Source organism: Pseudochaenichthys georgianus, unplaced genomic scaffold (genome assembly GCF_902827115.2).
Source record: "Pseudochaenichthys georgianus unplaced genomic scaffold, fPseGeo1.2 scaffold_709_arrow_ctg1, whole genome shotgun sequence".
NCBI lineage: Eukaryota > Metazoa > Chordata > Actinopteri > Perciformes > Channichthyidae > Pseudochaenichthys > Pseudochaenichthys georgianus.
The window spans coordinates 71,531-92,248 of NW_027263263.1; the positions used below are offsets into that span (position 1 = coordinate 71,531).

At 39.4% G+C, this 20,718-nt stretch overlaps 2 protein-coding genes across 6 annotated transcripts in view; one reads left to right on the plus strand and one right to left on the minus strand.

The window, feature by feature from the left end:
• LOC117443953 (golgin subfamily A member 7-like) overlaps window positions 1-11,935 on the plus strand; it is a 40,782-nt gene extending 28,847 nt beyond the window's left edge. Inside the window, exons 5-6 of one of the 4 annotated variants that reach the window (XR_011643024.1) lie at window positions 206-3,004; window positions 3,041-3,803. The gene's annotated coding sequence lies outside the window, so the exon portion shown is untranslated. Of the gene's footprint in view, window positions 1-177; window positions 3,804-11,906 lie in introns of those variants that run through there. The other 3 variants (XM_071202684.1, XM_071202683.1, XM_071202682.1) reach the window with 3 other exon arrangements.
• On the minus strand, window positions 8,441-18,953 carry LOC117443954 (lysyl oxidase homolog 2B-like). 2 transcript variants are annotated; one of them, XR_011643023.1, is made up of 8 exons: window positions 18,792-18,953; window positions 15,300-15,465; window positions 13,475-13,715; window positions 12,484-12,599; window positions 11,927-12,063; window positions 11,540-11,651; window positions 9,755-10,242; window positions 9,692-9,712 (listed from the first exon to the last, which is right to left on the minus strand). XR_011643023.1 is itself a non-coding variant. In XM_071202681.1 (7 exons), the coding sequence occupies exons 1-7, from the start codon at window positions 18,906-18,908 to the stop codon at window positions 10,172-10,174; spliced, it is 960 nt and encodes a 319-aa protein (XP_071058782.1). In that variant the 5' UTR covers window positions 18,909-18,953; the 3' UTR covers window positions 8,441-10,171. The 2 variants fall into 2 exon arrangements, 1 of the variants encoding a protein (XP_071058782.1); XM_071202681.1 differs by having other exon boundaries at window positions 8,441-10,242.
• Between the last annotated feature and the right edge of the window lie 1,765 nt (window positions 18,954-20,718).

The following is a 20,718-nucleotide window of genomic DNA, read 5'->3' on the forward strand; positions in this document are numbered from 1 at the left end:
TTAAAGAGTCCTCTCCTGCTGATGTTCAGGTGTATATCAGTATGTAGTGTCTCTACTTTAAAGAGTCCTCTCCATTACATTACAGGACGGCAGGTTCTGACTGTACAGTGATCTGAGAACTGTGTGAAAAAAGTCATTGTTATTGTTTACACATTTTCTGTCTTATTTAAAGCTCAGTCTTGTGTTCATCGTTGTGTTTCTGTAGCTATCAAACGGTTCTTCGAGGTCCACATCAGTGCCCCCTCCAACGAGGACCCCCCAAATGAGGACCCCCCCAAAAGACCTGCACCCTGCGTCTCTACAATCGACCCGTTCCCATGTAATGTGCGTGAGAATCCTTTATGACCAAGATATCTTTATTCCTGACTTCCTTTTACCTTTAAGGGTTAAAGTCTGCAATCTGTTTGACAACTAGCTCAATTTAATGAGCAATAACCCTTTATTTTGGATTAAAAAAGCAACATTTAGTATATTTATTTGTGGGACACTCCAAGCCAAAACATCAGGGTAATTAATGTCTAATGAAGGAACTCATCCAAACCAATACTGTACTTTATTATCTTATGAAAACATTTAATCAAGAGGTTTGTTTGCTTTATTCCTTATTTATTTCCAGGGCGTCTGGTTATTTATCTTCCTGCATGTTTACTTTATAATGTTTGACCTTATAGTTAAAACTGACAGCCCTTAAGATCGTCAGCATAAACACATTCCAGTCAATCGTCTGAAAAAATGTGAATCTTTTAAATGTAAGAAAGCCAAAACATGTGCCCGCTCTGTATTCAGTGTTATATATTATCAATGCTTCTGTCTGTAAACTGTGCTACGCATAGTGTTTGGTGACTACTGTCGGATATATCCATATTTTATCGTGAGATTTGCCTTTGACCGAAGTATTAAAAGTGCTCTTGTTAGTTGTGCCTGTAATGGGTTTGAATGTGTTGAAGTGAACGGGGATGGTCACACCACGGTTCAAAATGTTATTATTCCGATGAAAACGCTGCTAATGGGTATTTGCTCAATGGGGGGGAAAGGTGATTCAGCTCAGATGTTTCACATTGAGTCCAACTTTGGTGAGTTTGACTCTTACATTAGCTTTTTTTAACCAAAAGAAAGCCGTCTTGTCGACGCTTTAAAGGAATCGGGAGTTGGAAGGGTGGCTAATAAGCTGTCGTAGCTACGTAGCTTCCGTAGCTAAATAGCTTCCGTAGCTAAATAGCTTCCGTAGCTTCCGTAGCTAAATAGCTTCCGTAGCTAAATAGCTGCTGTTTTGTACCTCAAAGTTTCTACGCTGCTGTCTTTATTCAGACATTTAATGAGTTGAGCCAAACACAGAAGTTGTTGAAAAGCACATTTTAATCTTCACTTGATTCCACAATGTTAAGTCACCCAAAAAAATTAAATAAGAAAATAAAATGTCTAAGAACGAATGCACTAAGCGAACAATTCCCATTGGACACCTTCTTTACATCTGGTGTCCAGTTTAAATAATGTTTTTAATGGACAACAGTCAATCCTACAAGCATGTCCTTTGAATTAACCATGAATTCTCCCGTTAGCTACTAAGCTAAGCTAACAACAGCCAGCAGCAAGCATGCTATTTCTGAGCGCTTCATTCCCCCTCTTTAATAACTATTTATTTATTTATTTAAAATGGTCTACACTGAGGATTAAAGCACAAGTGGGAGTAAACAGAACTTTAAAGGTAAAATCTGGGTTATCACCAGCGGTTTGCTAGCCAGAGTTAGCGGTTTGCGCGCCAGAGTTAGAGGTTTGCTAACCAGAGTTAGTTGTTTGCTAGCCGGAGTTAGAGGTTTGCTAGCCAGAGTTGGAGGTTTGCTAACCAGAGTTGGAGGTTTGCTAGCCAGAGTTAGCGGTTTGCGCGCCAGAGTTGGAGGTTTGCTAACCAGAGTTGGAGGTTTGCTAGCCCGAGTTAGCAGTTTGCTAGCCAGAGTTGGAGGTTTGCTAACCAGAGTTGGAGGTTTGCTAGCCCGAGTTAGTAGTTTTCTAGCCAGCGTTAGCAGCTAGCCAGAGTTGGTTTGCTAGCCAGAGTTAGCAGTTTGCTAGCCAGAGTTGGAGGTTTGCTGGCCAGAGTTAGCAGTTTGCTAGCCATAGTTGGAGGTTTGCTAACCAGAGTTGGAGGTTTGCTAGCCCGAGTTAGCAGTTTGCTAGCCAGCGTTAGCAGCTAGCCAGAGTTGGTTTGCTAGCCAGAGTTAGCGGTTTGCTAGCCAGATTTAGAGGTTTACTAGCCAGAGTTAGTAGCTGGCCAGAGTTAGCAGTTTGCTAGCCAGAGTTATCAGTTTGCTAGCCAGAGTTTGAGGTTTGCTAGCCAGAGTTAGCAGTTTGCTAGCCAGCGTTAGCAGCTAGCCAGAGTTGGAGGTTTTTGCTAGCCAGAGTTAGCGGTTTGCTAGCCAGAATTAGAGGTTTGCTAGCCAGAGTTAGAGGTTTGCTAGCCAGAGTTAGAGGTTTGCTAGCCAGAGTTAGAGGGTTGCTAGCCAGAGTTAGCGGTTTGCCTAGCCAGATTTAGAGGTTTGCTAGCCAGAGTTAGAGGTTTGCTAGCCAGAGTTAGAGGTTTGCTAGCCAGAGTTAGAGGGTTGCTAGCCAGAGTTAGCGGTTTGCTAGCCAGATTTAGAGGTTTGCTAGCCAGAGTTTGAGGTTTGCTAGCCAGAGTTAGCAGTTTGCTAGCCAGAGTTAGCAGTTTGCTAGCCAGCGTTAGCAGCTAGCCAGAGTTGGAGGTTTTTGCTAGCCAGAGTTAGCGGTTTGCTAGCCAGAATTAGAGGTTTGCTAGCCAGAGTTAGAGGTTTGCTAGCCAGAGTTAGAGGTTTGCTAGCCAGGGTTAGTGGTTTGCTAGCCAAAGTTAGAGGTTTGCTAGCCAGAGTAAGCGGGTTGCTAGCCAGAGTTAGAAGGTTGCTAGCCAGAGTTAGCGGTTTGCTAGCCAGATTTAGAGGTTTGCTAGCCAGAGTTAGAGGGTTGCTAGCCAGAGTTAGAGGGTTGCTAGCCAGAGGTTTGCTAGCCAGAGTTAGAGGTTTGCTAGCCAGAGTTAGAGGTTTGCTAGCCAGAGTTAGCGGTTTGCTAGCCAGAGTTAGCGGTTTGCTAGCCAGAGTTAGAGGTTTGCTAGCCAGAGTTAGAGGGTTGCTAGCCAGAGTTAGAGGGTTGCTAGCCAGAGTTAGAGGGTTGCTAGCCAGAGTTAGAGGTTTGCTAGCCAGAGTTAGAGGTTTGCTAACCAGAGTTAGAGGGTTGCTAGCCAGAGTTAGCGGTTTGCTAGCCAGAGTTGGAGGTTTGCTAGCCAGATTTAGAGGTTTTCTAGCCAGAGTTAGAGGGTTGCTAGCCAGAGTTAGCGGTTTGCTAGCCAGAGTTAGCAGCTAGCTACAGCAGATGTCTGGTTAGCCCTGTGAGACTGTATCCGAGCTTCTAGCACAAAATACTTTGTAGAAAAGCACAAATTAAATTCCCTGCACAACTTCCGGGTGTGACCAGACCTTACCTGTGAAGCTGAAATAATGATGTAATGTTTATAAAATCTTTACAAATGTTGGACAAACTGCTGTATGTAATGTTGGAGTATAAAATGACTAGATGTACACGTACAGATTTCTAAATGCCATTGCACAAAAGATCAACCTTTTATCGTGATTTCTAAAGATAAAATGTCATGTATGATTGTTGGTAAGGTTTATTTATCTGGAGTTCTGTTGACTGGACTTTATTACGTTTCTTTTTTCAGTTGAAATCCTTTTTTTTTGTTGATCTGAAAGGTGTATGCTGACAAATAAAAAGTGTACAGATTTTAACACGGTGCTGGATCCTGGTTTTCATGTGTTGCTTTTTTCACATCTTATGAATCAATCTTGCAAAAAAGACACCAAGTTCCTGGTGCTTTTTTTTATGATTTACAGTCCAGACGTTTGGATCCAAGAGCTGAACGGACTCCAGGGCTTCGGTTGAACTTGGTCTGCTTTCCAGGGCGGTATTGGGGATTTTGAAACATTGGTTTTATTCTCACAGGAGCGGAGAGAGACGTAGGATCTGAGAACCCCACGACGCCTCAGTGGCTCGTCTGATTTTCACTGACCTCTGACTTTTGTAGAAAGGAAACCCTCACCAGGATCAGTAAATCATGCATTCTTCTGTGTGGGTTTTTTAAAACAAAGATATGAAATACATTTGAACTTTAACCCAGAGATGGAAACCACATGCGTGTTACAGAAGGAACGAACATGTTAGCCTTTGTAGACCATTTACATGCACTAAAACCTATAAAGCACAATAGGAACCCTTTAATAGTGTGACCTGGTGACTACATTACCCACAATGCAAAGCCACTGCTCACAGCATTATACAACTTTTTCCTATCAGTAATAATGCCTATTTACAACCAAGTAAAGCTGTACATCTTCACTTTAAATAAGTACTTATCAATTTTTTAAAACATATTTGTTCTTTTATTTACCTTTTTCTGTACCGTATACAGCAATGCATGCTGGGATAGCGATTGAATGGGTCCCAAAACATCGTTTTTTTTGTGAAACCACTTTCTTCTTCTGCGGAGTGTAGTGTTTGCTTTGAGCCACAAGGGGGCAGTGCTGCTGCGTTAAACTGTTAATACAACTAATCCACCTGTGTATGTCTTGTAATATACATGGTATAAATTGTAGTATAATGTGTACCATTTTTTTATTCTAATTCTAATTTTCTTTTTTAATAAATAACTGATTTTTTTTTACTTTTTATCGATGTATACATATTTTAATTTTTATTGTATCTTCTATTCGACATTTTTCTTAAACTTCAGATTATTATATTTCTATTTTTACCATATTTTCTTTTACTGGGAGGCGTGTGGCGCAGTGGATGGTGCGTTGGTGTTGGGATCAGGGAAGCCCAGGTTCAAACCCCACTGCAGTCAGCATGTCGTTGTGTCCCTGAGACGCTTCACCCCAAAGTGCTCCTGTGGGGATCGTCCACAGTACTGAATGCTTGTTAGACGCTTTGGATAAAAGCGTCTAACATGTAATGTATTCACATTTTTCATATTTCTTGGGGGGGAAAAAAGAAAGTAATGTCCGTTCTGAAAAATAAAATCTCACTGCTGTACGTTACAGTTAAATAGTTTTACTTATAGCTAATGTTCCTACAGTACGTCTTTATCTTCATGGTTTTTGGACATTTATGTAAATGATGTATTGTAATGTAATTCTGATGTTAATCTTCAGTGGAATTTTGTCAAAAAAAGTCACAGAATGGTTTGTTGAGAAAAAGGCATAGTATAGGATGTCTAAATGTATCCACAATAAGTCGTAGTTCGTCTAAATGTATCCACAATAAGTCGTAGTTCGTCTAAATGTATCCACAATAAGTCGTAGTTCGTCTAAATGTATCCACAATAAGTCGTAGTTTGTCTAAATGTATCCACAATAAGTCGTAGTTCGTTTAATGTATCCACAATAAGTCAGTTTGTCTAAATATATCCACAAGTCGTAGTTCGTCTAAATGTATCCACAATAAGTCAGTTTGTCTAAATGTATCCGCAAGAAGTCGTAGTTCGTCTAAATGTATCCACAATAAGTCAGTGTGTCTAAATGTATCCACAATAAGTCGTAGTTCGTCTAAATGTATCCACAATAAGTCAGTTTGTCTAAATATATCCATAAGTCGTAGTTTGTCTAAATGTATCCACAAGAAGTCGTAGTTCGTCTAAATGTATCCACAATAAGTCGTAGTTCGTCTAAATGTATCCACAATAAGTCGTAGTTCGTCTAAATGTATCCACAATAAGTCGTAGTTTGTCTAAATGTATCCACAATAAGTCGTAGTTCGTTTAATGTATCCACAATAAGTCAGTTTGTCTAAATATATCCACAAGTCGTAGTTCGTCTAAATGTATCCACAATAAGTCAGTTTGTCTAAATATATCCACAAGTCGTAGTTCGTCTAAATGTATCCACAATAAGTCAGTTTGTCTAAATGTATCCGCAAGAAGTCGTAGTTCGTCTAAATGTATCCACAATAAGTCAGTGTGTCTAAATGTATCCACAATAAGTCGTAGTTCGTCTAAATGTATCCACAATAAGTCAGTTTGTCTAAATATATCCATAAGTCGTAGTTCGTCTAAATGTATCCACAATACGTCGTAGTTCGTCTAAATGTATCCACAATAAGTCAGTTTGTCTAAATATATCCATAAGTCGTAGTTCGTCTAAATGTATCCACAATAAGTCGTAGTTTGTCTAAATGTATCCACAATAAGTCAGTAGTTCGTCTAAATGTATCCACAATAAGTCAGTTTGTCTAAATATATCCATAAGTCGTAGTTCGTCTAAATGTATCCACAATAAGTCAGTTCGTCTAAATGTATCCACAATAAGTCGTAGTTTGTCTAAATATATCCATAAGTCGTAGTTCGTCTAAATGTATCCACAATAAGTCGTAGTTAGTCTAAATGTATCCACAATAAGTCGTAGTTTGTCTAAATATATCCATAAGTCGTAGTTCGTCTAAATGTATCCACAATAAGTCGTAGTTCGTCTAAATGTATCCACAATAAGTCAGTTCGTCTAAATGTATCCACAATAAGTCGTAGTTTGTCTAAATGTATCCACAATAAGTCGTAGTTCGTCTAAATGTATCCACAATAAGTCAGTTTGTCTAAATATATCCATACAGTAAGTCGTAGTTCGTCTAAATGTATCCACAATAAGTCAGTTTGTCTAAATGTATCCACAATAAGTCGTAGTTCGTCTAAATGTATCCACAATAAGTCGTAGTTCGTCTAAATGTATCCACAATAAGTCGTAATTTGTCTAAATGTATCCACAATAAGTCGTAGTTTGTCTAAATGTATCCACAATAAGTCGTAGTTCGTCTAAATGTATCCACAATAAGTCAGTGTGTCTAAATGTATCCACAATAAGTCGTAGTTCGTCTAAATGTATCCACAATAAGTCAGTTTGTCTAAATATATCCATAAGTCGTAGTTCGTCTAAATGTATCCACAATACGTCGTAGTTCGTCTAAATGTATCCACAATAAGTCAGTTTGTCTAAATATATCCATAAGTCGTAGTTCGTCTAAATGTATCCACAATACGTCAGTTTGTCTAAATATATCCACAATAAGTCAGTTTGTCTAAATGTATCCACAATAAGTCGTAGTTCGTCTAAATGTATCCACAATAAGTCGTAGTTCGTCTAAATGTATCCACAATAAGTCGTAATTTGTCTAAATGTATCCACAATAAGTCGTAGTTTGTCTAAATGTATCCACAATAAGTCGTAGTTCGTCTAAATGTATCCACAATAAGTCAGTGTGTCTAAATGTATCCACAATAAGTCGTAGTTCGTCTAAATGTATCCACAATAAGTCAGTTTGTCTAAATATATCCATAAGTCGTAGTTCGTCTAAATGTATCCACAATACGTCGTAGTTCGTCTAAATGTATCCACAATAAGTCAGTTTGTCTAAATATATCCATAAGTCGTAGTTCGTCTAAATGTATCCACAATAAGTCGTAGTTCGTCTAAATGTATCCACAATAAGTCGTAGTTTGTCTAAATGTATCCACAATAAGTCAGTTTGTCTAAATATATCCATAAGTCGTAGTTTGTTTAAATGTATCCACAATACGTCAGTTCGTCTAAATGTATCCACAATAAGTCGTAGTTCGTCTAAATGTATCCACAATAAGTCAGTTTGTCTAAATATATCCATAAGTCGTAGTTTGTTTAAATGTATCCACAATACGTCAGTTCGTCTAAATGTATCCACAATAAGTCAGTTTGTCTAAATATATCCATAAGTCGTAGTTCGTCTAAATGTATCCACAATAAGTCGTAGTTCGTCTAAATGTATCCACAATAAGTCGTAGTTTGTCTAAATATATCCATAAGTCGTAGTTCGTCTAAATGTATCCACAATAAGTCGTAGTTCGTCTAAATGTATCCACAATAAGTCGTAGTTTGTCTAAATATATCCATAAGTCGTAGTTCGTCTAAATGTATCCACAATAAGTCGTAGTTCGTCTAAATGTATCCACAATAAGTCAGTTCGTCTAAATGTATCCACAATAAGTCGTAGTTTGTCTAAATATATCCATAAGTCGTAGTTCGTCTAAATGTATCCACAATAAGTCGTAGTTTGTCTAAATATATCCATAAGTCGTAGTTCGTCTAAATGTATCCACAATAAGTCGTAGTTTTTCAAAATGTTTCCAAAATAAGTCACATTTATAGGAAGTCGGAAAAACAAACATAGTAAAGTATGTCAAATGTTTTACTAAAAAAACAGCACATTATGTCCTTCATCGTGTATTTAAAGTCACAGTATAACATGTTAAATATAAGGTCATGAACATGTTATACTATTTCAGAAAGAAAATCCTCCCAGAGAAGAAGAATGAGTGATAGTGAAGAATAAATGAACGCTGAACATGTGATATTTGGTTGCTCCATAACTCGGACCTTTATTACACTTTTACACACAAAGCAAATGTTTGATACTCTCAGTTCAAGTATACTGTTAGTAAACATAATGTAGCTGTTCAACGTGTACCGCACCCTCAGAAAACAGAGGACCGGTTAGATAGCACCATTATAAAAAAGGACAATAAAATAGCATTAACACACACGGTATTGTACGTATGTTTTTAAGCAGTAAAACAGTAAAAACAACTTCAATTACAGTAAGTCATATCTGCAACTCTGACCGTCTAAAGGGGGGGGGCATTAGTTTCTCAGAGTAGAGTGGCGCAGGGATGTGGTATTTCTCTGTTGGACCCTGAAGGCAGCATCTCCCTCGTCCAATGGGATCTCTCCATGTGATTTTGGATTATTGCCGAGATGTATTTACTGACGTATTTGATATTTAAAATCTCTCCAGCTCGTGTTAACCACAGAGCGTATTTCAGACCAAAAACACATCCAGAAAACCATTGACCTCCAGACCCGGGGACAGGAAGTGCTAAAATGCAGCTAACAACTAGCTGCTAGTGGTTAGCAACCTGTGGCAGCACCCACCTTCAACTCAAAGATACAACCCCATTTATTTAGTAAAACTTAAAGCCTCAATTACATTTAAAAGGGTGAGTTATATAGAAAGTGAAAGGCACTTTAAACAGACTCCTGCTGTTGTTTTTCAATCATTTATTTAAATCCTCTTTGAACAGGAAGGGCTGCAGCGTTTGTAAAGTACCTGGCACTTTCTGACAAGTTAATTTCATCAAAGTCTTCAGAATGGTTTGTCGAGAAAAAGTCATAGTATAGGATGTTGGAAAGAAATGATAATACAGTATTTCTAAAAAGAATATTAGTATAGTATGTCGGGAAAAAGTCATAGTATAGGGTGTTAAAATGTCTCCATAAAAAGTCATATTTTGTCTTAATGTATCCAAAATAAGTCATAGTTGTCAGGACTCAGAAATAGCTGTAATCGCTCTGAACACATTTTGAACACATTTTGGCTTCATGGGAGGAAGAATAAAAGATGCTGCCACATGGATGAAGGAGGATATTTAAAGATGGTTTGAAGAGGAGTTTATAAGAAGTTTTCGGATGTTGGATGGGGTCCAGGGGTCTTCAGAGTGTCTACCTGTGGGTCTCTGGTTGTCCAGGTGTCTTCAGAGTGTCTACCTGTGGGTGGCCTGGTTGTTCAGGGGTCTCTGGTTGTTCAGGGGTCTTCAGAGTGTCTACCTGTGGGTGGCCTGGTTGTTCAGGGGTCTCTGGTTGTTCAGGGGTCTTCAGAGTGTCTACCTGTGGGTCACCTGGTTGTTCAGGGGTCTTCAGAGTGTCTACCTGTGGGTGGCCTGGTTGTTCAGGGGTCTCTGGTTGTTCAGGGGTCTTCAGAGTGTCTACCTGTGGGTCACCTGGTTGTTCAGGGGTCTTCAGAGTGTCTACCTGTGGGTGGCCTGGTTGTTCAGGGGTCTCTGGTTGTTCAGGGGTCTTCAGAGTGTCTACCTGTGGGTCACCTGGTTGTTCAGGGGTCTTCAGAGTGTCTACCTGTGGGTGGCCTGGTTGTTCAGGGGTCTCTGGTTGTTCAGGGGTCTTCAGAGTGTCTACCTGTGGGTCACCTGGTTGTTCAGGGGTCTTCAGAGTGTCTACCTGTGGGTCACCTGGTTGTTCAGGCGTCTTCAGAGTGTCTACCTGTGGGTCACCTGGTTGTTCAGGGGTCTTCAGATTGTCTACCTGTGGGTCACCTGGTTGTTCAGGAGGCCGGGGAACGTCTCCTCCGTCTCAGTGCTTAAAGAACCGCCTGCAGGAACACACACATTATATATATATATTAATGCTGTCAAAATTATCGCGTTAACGGCGGTAATTAATTTTTTGAATTAATTCATTAATGCGGAGGGAGACTCCCCCCTTCACTGGAGAACTGCGCTAAAACAGCTGATCACAACGTTCACTCTCTGTGGTCACGAAGTACTCCACTAGCTATTTTGGACATAGTTCGAATGGTGATTAATCATGATTAATTAATTTTTAAGCTGTGATTAATCTGATTAAAAAATGTAATCGTTTGACAGCCCTAATATATATATATCTGTAAATATATAATTCCACACGTCACCTACAATGAGTAATATGAGGTGGTCTATCTGCATACTTTATACCTGGGGGTGTCCAAACCTTCATAGTATAGTATGTCCTAAAACAAATCGTAAAAAATGCACTAGTGTTTCTATAGGCAACTACACATCAGCGTTGACAAATATGACATGTGGGGTTCCTCAAGGCTCTATCTTAGGACCTCTGCTTTTTAATATCTATGCTACCACTGGCTCAAATAATGAAAAACAATGACCAAAGTTATCATAGCTATGCAAATTGTATATAACAATTTCACCAGGAGACTACTCTCCAAATACAACACTGAGTAAGTGCATTGAGCACGTCAATGACTGGATGACTCAGAACTTTCTCCAATTAAACAAAAACAAAACTTGCCTTGCATCGTATAACATGTAAAAACAAATTTTTTTAAAGTCATTGGGGTGTCCAAACTGCGGCCCGTGGTCCCTTTTTTAATTGGCCCTAACCTAATTATTCAAGTATAATGGGGTACGGCTTACTTCTTAAATATATATGTAAACAGATATAACACAGGAGTATTCATGTCTTAATGAGCCCACTCTTCAGATAAATATAGTGAATTCAAGATGATATAAAAGCAGACTAACTGAAGGGAAGGTAGGTCAAGAATAGTTTACCTACATTTGCGAGATAAGTGATTGCCGTCTCTTAATGTTTACTATTATTAATTTAGACTTTTTCAGAAAATTCTAGTTTTTTTCAGATTTGAACATTTTGACTTTTTTTTCATAAATTCATGTTTTATTTCAGAATTTTCCTTTTTTTATAAATGTTGACTTTTTTCAAACATAATTTGATTTTAGTCATAATTAGACTTTTTCCAAAAATTAAAGTTTTGATTTTGTTCTCTGAATTTTTCGATACATTATTCAACTATTATTAATTTTGACTTTTTTCAAACATAATTTGACTTTTCAGATTTTTTACTTTTTCCCAGAATTTGACTTTTTCCTCACCGTTATGGCAGCTGTACATCCAGACCCGGTGTCCGTCGTACCGACATCTGCACTTCATGATGTTGTTGCTGTAGTCCGACTCCGGCACCTCGTAGTTTGGATTAATCACGATCTGTGAGGGGGAATATCAAAGATCATATCACTCTTTATTTAGAGTAAATAATGTGGCACATGGAGGCAAGGTAATAGAATCAAAATGGAAAATAGGAAGAACTTTGTTGTCTGCCTCAATTATATATAGTGTTATTAATTAGGATTTTTTTTAATGTATTTCTCTTAGGACTTTTATTTCCCCCAATATTACAATATGAATTATTTCCTTTATATCTCTTTAAATTTTATTTAATTATTGTCTGTATTTTCTCAGTTTTATGGCTCTTTCCTCACCTGGAAGATGTAGTCTCCAGGTTTGATGTCTGTGATGTCGATCCACTGGCAGTCGATGTCGTGTCGGTACGTATCCCAGCAGCCGACTGTGATGCCCTGCTCCCCAAAGTTAGCACATTCATATCTCTTCTCAATACCTGCAGGGAAGCGGGACAAAATGAATGAAGTATTTGCTGAAAAGTTTTCAAAACATTTCAAATATACCAAAAATCCACGTTTTATTTCTCCAGAATTTTGACTTTTTTCCTAAATTCGTGTTTTTTTTTTCAAATGTTATCTTTTCTCAGAATTGTAACTCTTTTCTCAGAAATTCACTTTTTTTTAAGAAAACAAATTTGAACTATTATTAATTTTGACTTCTTCACATAATTTCACTTTTTAGTCATAATTTTACTTTTTCTAGTAATTAAAGTTTTTTTCAAATCTTTTACTTTTTTTCTGCGAATTTTGATTTTTTTTTTCTGCGAATTTTACTTTTATTTATTTTTTACGAATACATTTTTCAACTACTATTAATTTAGACTTTTTTCAAACATAACATTTGTGTTGTTCCTCACCTTCATCGCACTCCGAGTCCTCCAGACAGAAACTGGCTTTGTGTCCTTCTGCCACTTTAGTCCCATTGAGAGTGAACAGGTCGTAGAGGGTGAACACCTCCATGCTGTGGTAATGCCTGCACACACACACACACACACACACACACACACACACACACACACACACACACACACACACACACACACACACACACACACACACACACACACACACACACACACACACACACACACACACACACACACACACACACACACACACACACACACACACACACGTATACTATTTTTAGGCATATATTATGGGTCTCAGATATATACAAATATATAAAAAACATATCTACTGTATGAAGTGTGAACTCTCCCAGCAGAAACTCAGCTAAATGCTGCCGTGATGAAACTCCACATCCTGTTCCAAACCACATCAAGGATCCTCTCTGAAACAGGATGGAGCTCTCTCTCTCTCTCTCTCTCAGGTTTACCACAAGGTGACTTCCTTTTGACTTCCTGCTTCCTCACACACTCTCTCTCTCCAGCTCAGGTTAGCTCTGAGGGTTAGCATGCTAATGTGAACACAGACCAGATCACTTCCAGAACACGTCTCATTGTTTCTGACAGCAACGCTTCTGATTGGCCCGTGGGGGTAAAGCCCGCCCACATTTTAGTAATGTGGTCATGACGCAGCAAATCTGGATCAGCTCCGTTGGTCCCCGTTTTTAGAGATGTGGGTACGGAGGAGAAGAGAGAGGGGTTATTCTGACACTTTGAGAGTCTCCTGACACACGGGGGACACACAGGGGACACACCGGGGGGACACTGGGGACACACCGGGGACACACCGGGGACACAAGATGATGTAGAGAAGACATCACAAAGTGACTTGTGCATGATAGGAGACCTTAACTTTTCTGTTGTATTTCCCTGTGATGTTGTGGCCGCAGCACGTATCATTCGGTGCACTAATGGTTTAAAATAACGCGGTGCTTCTGACCTGTGACAGTCGTGCCACACCCAGGAGTTTCGCCCCGCTTTGGGCCGGAAGTCGGACTGGCCGTTGTTGTGGATCCGCGAGCTGAAGCGCAGCAGGCGGCGGTACGAGGTGGCCGGCGTGAGGCTGGCGGAGGAGGAGAGGCAGCCCTCCTCCTGGGCGCACTGCATCATGAACATGGGCCGGTCCTCCATGTAGGTGGTCTGCTCCACGGCCTGAGGGTTCAGGACCAGGTCCGGGGCCGCTGGGGGGGGTAGAGAGGATTCAAGGCGGTTATTGTCATGTGTACACAGTGTAGATATGACAATGAACATCTCAGGCCACAGGCTCCCCCAACAGAGCAACACAATACAACTGATACAATAGTTCAAGTAAATACAAATAAAATACAATAGAAATAGTGCAAGGAGAGTCGATACACAAGTCATTGGAATATCATATATTAGATAAAAAAAGGTGGAACATGTAGTCAGAAAGGTGGGGAAATGGTTCTGGAATTTTAGTGGAAGTATGTGTACTTATATACAGTGTGTGTACTTATATACAGTGTGTGTACATACACTGATTTTACTTATATTCACTGTTTACAGTGTGTGTATTTATATACAGTGTGTGTGTACTTATATACAGTATGTGTACTTATATATAGTCTGTGTACTTATATACAGTATGTGTACTTATATACAGTGTGTGTACTTATATATAGTCTGTGTACTTATATACAGTCTGTGTACTTATATACAGTCTGTGTACTTATATATAGTCTGTGTACTTATATACAGTGTGTGTACTTATATACAGTCTGTGTACTTATATATAGTATGTGTACTTATATACAGTCTGTGTACTTATATACAGTCTGTGTACTTATATATAGGCTGTGTATTTATATATAGTCTGTGTATTTATATACAGTGTGTGTACTTATATACAGTATGTGTACTTATATATAGTCTGTGTATTTATATACAGTGTGTGTGTACTTATATACAGTATGTGTACTTATATATAGTCTGTGTACTTATATACAGTCTGTGTACTTATATATAGTCTGTGTATTTATATACAGTGTGTGTACTTATATACAGTCTGTGTACTTATATATAGTCTGTGTACTTATACACAGTATGTGTACTTATATACAGTATGTGTACTTATACATAGTGTGTGTACATATATACAGTGTATAGTGCAGGACACTGAGCGGGAAATTAAGTCAGAAAGGTGGGGAAATGGTTCTGGAATTTTAATGGAAGCATGTGTACTTATATACAGTCTGTGTACTTATATACAGTCTGTGTACTTACATACAGTGTGTGTACTTATATACAGTGTGTGTACAGTCTGTGTACTTATATACAGTCTGTGTACTTACATACAGTGTGTGTACTTGTGTACAGTGTGTGTACTTATATACAGTCTGTGTACTTATATACAGTGTGTGTACATATATACAGTGCAGGACACTGAGCGGGAAGTGAAGTCAGAAAGGTGGGGAAGTGGTTCTATCACCGGCGACGCACCTGGCCTTAATCACAGGGTAGTTCTTAGTATTATATTACTATGTTGAGTACTTAATCGTAGTAGTAGTTCTTAGTATTATATTATTATGTTGAGTACTCAATCACCGGGTAGTTGTTAGTATTATATTACTATGTTGAGTACTTAATCACCGGGTAGTTGTTAGTATTATATTACTATGTTGAGTACTTAATCACCGGGTAGTTGTTAGTATTATATTACTATGTTGAGTACTTAATCACCGGGTAGTTGTTAGTATTATATTACTATGTTGAGTACTGAATAAAGTAAAGTGCAGTGGTCGTACTCTCTGAGCAGGAGACCCCGGCGGCGTTGCGGCCCCCCCCCTTGGGGCAGCTGAGGTGGGCCCCGTGGTGCAGGCAGTGGTTCAGAGACATCTCGGTGCCGGAGCAGCGGACCCCGCTCATCACCACGGAGTCAGCGCTCACATCGCCCGGCCAGTACCACGTCTCCTGAGGGGGGGGGGGATACGAATTAAAACAGAATGTATTGATCTCAATCTGGGACTAATACATTAAATACAATAAACTTCAGGGGAAACAAAATGGGGGGAGAGAACCGGGTCAAACCAACACGTCTGATACCATGAACACTTGTGGAAGCGCTTTATTGTCATGTGCACAGCAGCTACAGTGTAGATATGCAAATGAGCCATGTTGGCGAAAGCTAATGCCCCATGTACTGTTTGTTGTGACAGTTGATCAATGGGGACTGTCCACGACACTTTAAACAAATAAACTAAACTAAATACATGACATTTTGAATGCTCCATGCATCTTTAGTGAAGAAAGGTGATTCTCCACTTTGGCCACTAGAGGGCGGACTTTACCTTCTTATACCAGCGTCACCGGAGGCCGGGCCACTTGTGTTCAAGTCATTTCCTGAAGTCAAAGTAATTGTTCAGAAACTGTTGATGTGCGAGATTTTGGGAGATTTAGAAATACTACAGAACCGGGTCAAACCGACACCTAGTCGGTAGTTAGTCTGAAATTGATATTTATTTTACATTTTAAACACTATATGGGGGGGGCAGAACCGGGTCAAACCTGCACGTCTGATATCATGAACCCAAGTGGAAGCATCAAGGAGTCAAAGAGAAACACTGAGGCGCCACACAAACCTTTCTAACTTTGGGAAATCCCAGATTATTGATATTTACTTTGTTTTACGGAAAGATGCTGCATTCAGGTGCTGAAGGAATAATGGGAAATACGAGTTCCGGACTGTGAAATGTGATCGGAATTGATATTTATTTTAAATGTTTAAACTATATATATAGAAGAGCTCTGAGCTTTCCAACACCTATTCAAGTTTATTTAGTTATCAGATGTGTTACAACAAATATTTTAGGAATTGTATATGAAAGTAAAAATGGAATGACTTTGAATTGAAGTAGGGTGATTCTGTGCTTTGACCACTAGAGGGCGCACCTTACCTTTTTATATCAGCGCCACATGAGACTTGTGTCCAAAACAAATAATTAAGTTATTTCCAATTAACTTCCTGAAGTCAAAGTAATTATTCAGAAACTATTGATGGTCGAGATTTGGGAGATTTAGAAATACTACAGAACCGGGTCAAACCGACACGTCTGATATCATGAAGACTTCAAGCTCCAAGGAGTCAAAGACAAACACAATATTTCTTAACTTTGGGAAACAGAAAGATGCTGCATTCGTGTGCTGAAGGAATAATGGGAAATAGGGGTTCCCGACTGTGAAATGTATATTTATTTTTACATTTTAAACTTCATATAGTAGGGCTCTGAGCTTTCCAACACCTATTCTAGTTCATTTTGTTATCAGATGTGTTACAAAAAAACATTTTAGGAATTGTATTTCATTATTAAATTCACCAATCGAACAAAATGCATTCATACGTAAAAGTCCTGCGAGTATTACAAAGTAACTACAGCTAAATATAGGAGGTAAAATGTACTTCCTCGTTATGCAAATCAATCCATTTGAAGCTTGTTTTTTTATTACAGAAATTACATTTTTTAAGTCCCATGAATAATTGTGAAGAAAGGTGATTCTCCACTTTGACCACTAGAGGGCGCACCTTACCTTTTTATACCAGGGTCACATGAGGACTTGTGTGCAAAACAAATTACGAAGTTGTTTCCAATTAACTTAAAGTAAATGTAATTAGACAGAAACTGATCATGGTCCAGATTTGGGAGATTTAGAAATACTAATTTGACCTGAAGTGAAATCAAAATGTCTCGAACTGGAACTTCTGTGTTAAAATAGTTCTCTATCTGTGTTTTTAGTTTTACTTTTATGTATGCACCACGACATCAAGTCAAATTCCTCATACGTGTCGACCTGATTTCTTCTGATTGAGAGGTGTTATTGATCTGGAGAGAACATCAATCCCCTCCACTGATTGGTTGTAGTACAAATACTTTGTTACTGTACTTAAGTACATTTTTCTGGTATCAGTACTTTACTCCACTACTTATTTTTCTGATTTACTGATTTACTTCTCTCATGTTGAACTCAAATACCTGTACTTTCTACTTCTTACATGTTGAACCCAAATACCTGTACTTTCTACTTCTTACATGTTGAACTCAAATACCTGTACTTTCTACTTCTTACACGTTGAACTCAAATACCTGTACTTTCTACTTCTTACATGTTGAACTCAAATACCTGTACTTTATACTTCTTACATGTTGAACTCAAATACCTGTACTTTCTACTTCTTACATGTTGAACACAAATACCTGTACTTTCTACTTCTCACATGTTGAACCCAAATACCTGTACTTTCTACTTCTTACATGTTGAACTCAAATACCTGTACTTTCTACTTCTTACATGTTGAACACAAATACCTGTACTTTCTACTTCTTACATGTTGAACCCAAATACCTGTACTTTCTACTTCTTACATGTTGAACTCAAATACCTGTACTTTCTACTTCTTACATGTTGAACTCAAATACCTGTACTTTCTACTTCTCACATGTTGAACCCAAATACCTGTACTTTCTACTTCTCACATGATGAACTCAAATACCTGTACTTTCTACTTCTTACATGTTGAACCCAAATACCTGTACTTTCTACTTCTTACATGTTGAACCCAAATACCTGTACTTTCTACTTCTCACATGTTGAACTCAAATACCTGTACTTTCTACTTCTCACATGTTGAACTCAAATACCTGTACTTTCTACTTCTCACATGATGAACTCAAATACCTGTACTTTCTACTTCTTACATGTTGAACTCAAATACCTGTACTTTCTACTTCTTACATGTTGAACTCAAATACCTGTACTTTCTACTTCTCACATGTTGAACCCAAATACCTGTACTTTCTACTTCTTACATGTTGAACCCAAATACCTGTACTTTCTACTTCTTACATGTTGAACTCAAATACCTGTACTTTCTACTTCTTACATGTTGAACTCAAATACCTGTACTTTCTACTTCTCACATGTTGAACCCAAATACCTGTACTTTCTACTTCTTACATGTTGAACCCAAATACCTGTACTTTCTACTTCTCACATGATGAACTCAAATACCTGTACTTTCTACTTCTTACATGTTGAACCCAAATACCTGTACTTTCTACTTCTCACATGTTGAACTCAAATACCTGTACTTTCTACTTCTCACATGTTGAACTCAAATACCTGTACTTTCTACTTCTTACATGTTGAACCCAAATACCTGTACTTGAACTGTTGAACCAGTACTTCTACTTTTAAACACGAGTATGTGTACTTGTACTTGAGTAAAGGATGTGTGAGGGTACCTGGAAGGCGTTGCTGGCGAACCCGAGTCCCAGCGTCCTGCAGACCACCATGGCCTCTATCGTGCCCCAGCCCTCGCTGCACACCGTGCCCCAGACCAGGGACCCGTTCCTCTCCATCAGGACCTCCACCCGGCCCTCGAAGGGGTTTCTGCCCCCGCTGAGACGCAGCTGGGAGAAAACAACACAAAGGTCTCCTATTCCACTGTTTTTAGGCAAATATTATGGGTCTAAGATATATACAAATATATAAAAAACACGAATATAAAGGAAAGAAAACAAGTTAAAATGTCTGTTTAAGGCGTCTAGTGGCTTGATAGAGAATAAGAAAAGAAGCCACGGTAGTGCTTAACTTGCTGCAGTGTTCGTTCCTCGATAAGCACTCGTTCCTGCCTCCAGTCCGTCCATTGAGCTTCTCAACACTCGCATGTGATGGAATATATTTTTAAATGTTGGCCATGAGGGTGCAACAGGTCGCCATTGTCAGTAGGTGCATGAGTGATGATATGTGTATGTATTTCAATGTTTAATATGTTTGTATATGTACATGTATGCAGTGGCGTACCGTGGGGCTTTAGACGGGCCTTCAGTGAACACATCGAAGAGCACATTCAGTACACACACTTTACACGCCTCTGTTCCAGCCACTCTCTTTACACGCCTCTGTTCCAGCCACTCACTTTACACGCCTCTGTTCCAGCCACTCTCTTTACACGCCTCTGTTCCAGCCACACACTTTACACGCCTCTGTTCCAGCCACACACTTTACACGCCTCTGTTCCAGCCACTCTCTTTACACGCCTCTGTTCCAGCCACTCTCTTTACACGCCTCTGTTCCAGCCACTCCAGCCACTCTCTTTACACGCCTCTGTTCCAGCCACTCTCTTTACACGCCTCTGTTCCAGCCACTCTCTTTACACGCCTCTGTTCCAGCCACTCTCTTTACACGCCTCTGTTCCAGCCACCGCAGCCATGATCAGAAGACAAGCTCATTACAGCCTCTCAACAATCACAACAGCCGGTCAACAATCACGACAGCTGGTCAACAATCACGACAGCTGGTCAACAATCACAACAGCTGGTCAACAATCACAACAGCTGGTCAACAATCACAACAGCTGGTCAACAATCACAACAGCTGATCAACAATCACAACAGCTGGTCAACAATCACAACAGCTGGTCAACAATCACAACAGCTGATCAACAATCACAACAGCTGGTCAACAATCACAACAGCTGGTCAACAATCACGACAGTCAGCGAGATGAGGGTTCGATGCAGACGAAATGTCCCAACATCGATCAGTGAAGTCATCTATTATTAAACTCGTGACATCGTGCACTCTCACGTCGCTCTAAAATGGCGGGAATAGTAACGTGCTCACCCGTCACTCGTAAATAAGGTCGATGCCACGAAGGACGTTCATGACAGAAGTTTAGCTCAGGACGCTGTCATTGGACACCAACATCTGATTGGCTGATGAATCTGTCACTAATGCTTGTTACCAATCAAATGTGTCGTCTTTCAACAAAAGGCTAGCAGTATCTGTTGTGTTGCCCCCGCCAACTAAAATAACCGTGAGGCGTTCAAGTGACTTTTTGATGTAGGAAATTCCAGCTCAGCCTCAACATTACTTCATTCTGTAATGTTGAGGTTATTATAATATTAAAACTTATAACTACATATTCATGAAAACATTCTCCACACACTTCACGTGATCGGTTACAGGGCCAGCAGAGAAGACCCTGCTGACGGCCCACCGCCGCATGTATGCGTAACTGCAGGAAGGAGTCCAGAACAAATGTCCTTACGGGGACAATAAAGTGTATTGTAACGTATGGTATGGTATGGTGTGGTGTGGTGTGGTATGGTGTGGTGCGGTATGGTGTGGTATGGTGTGGTGTGGTATGGTGCGGTATGGTGTGGTG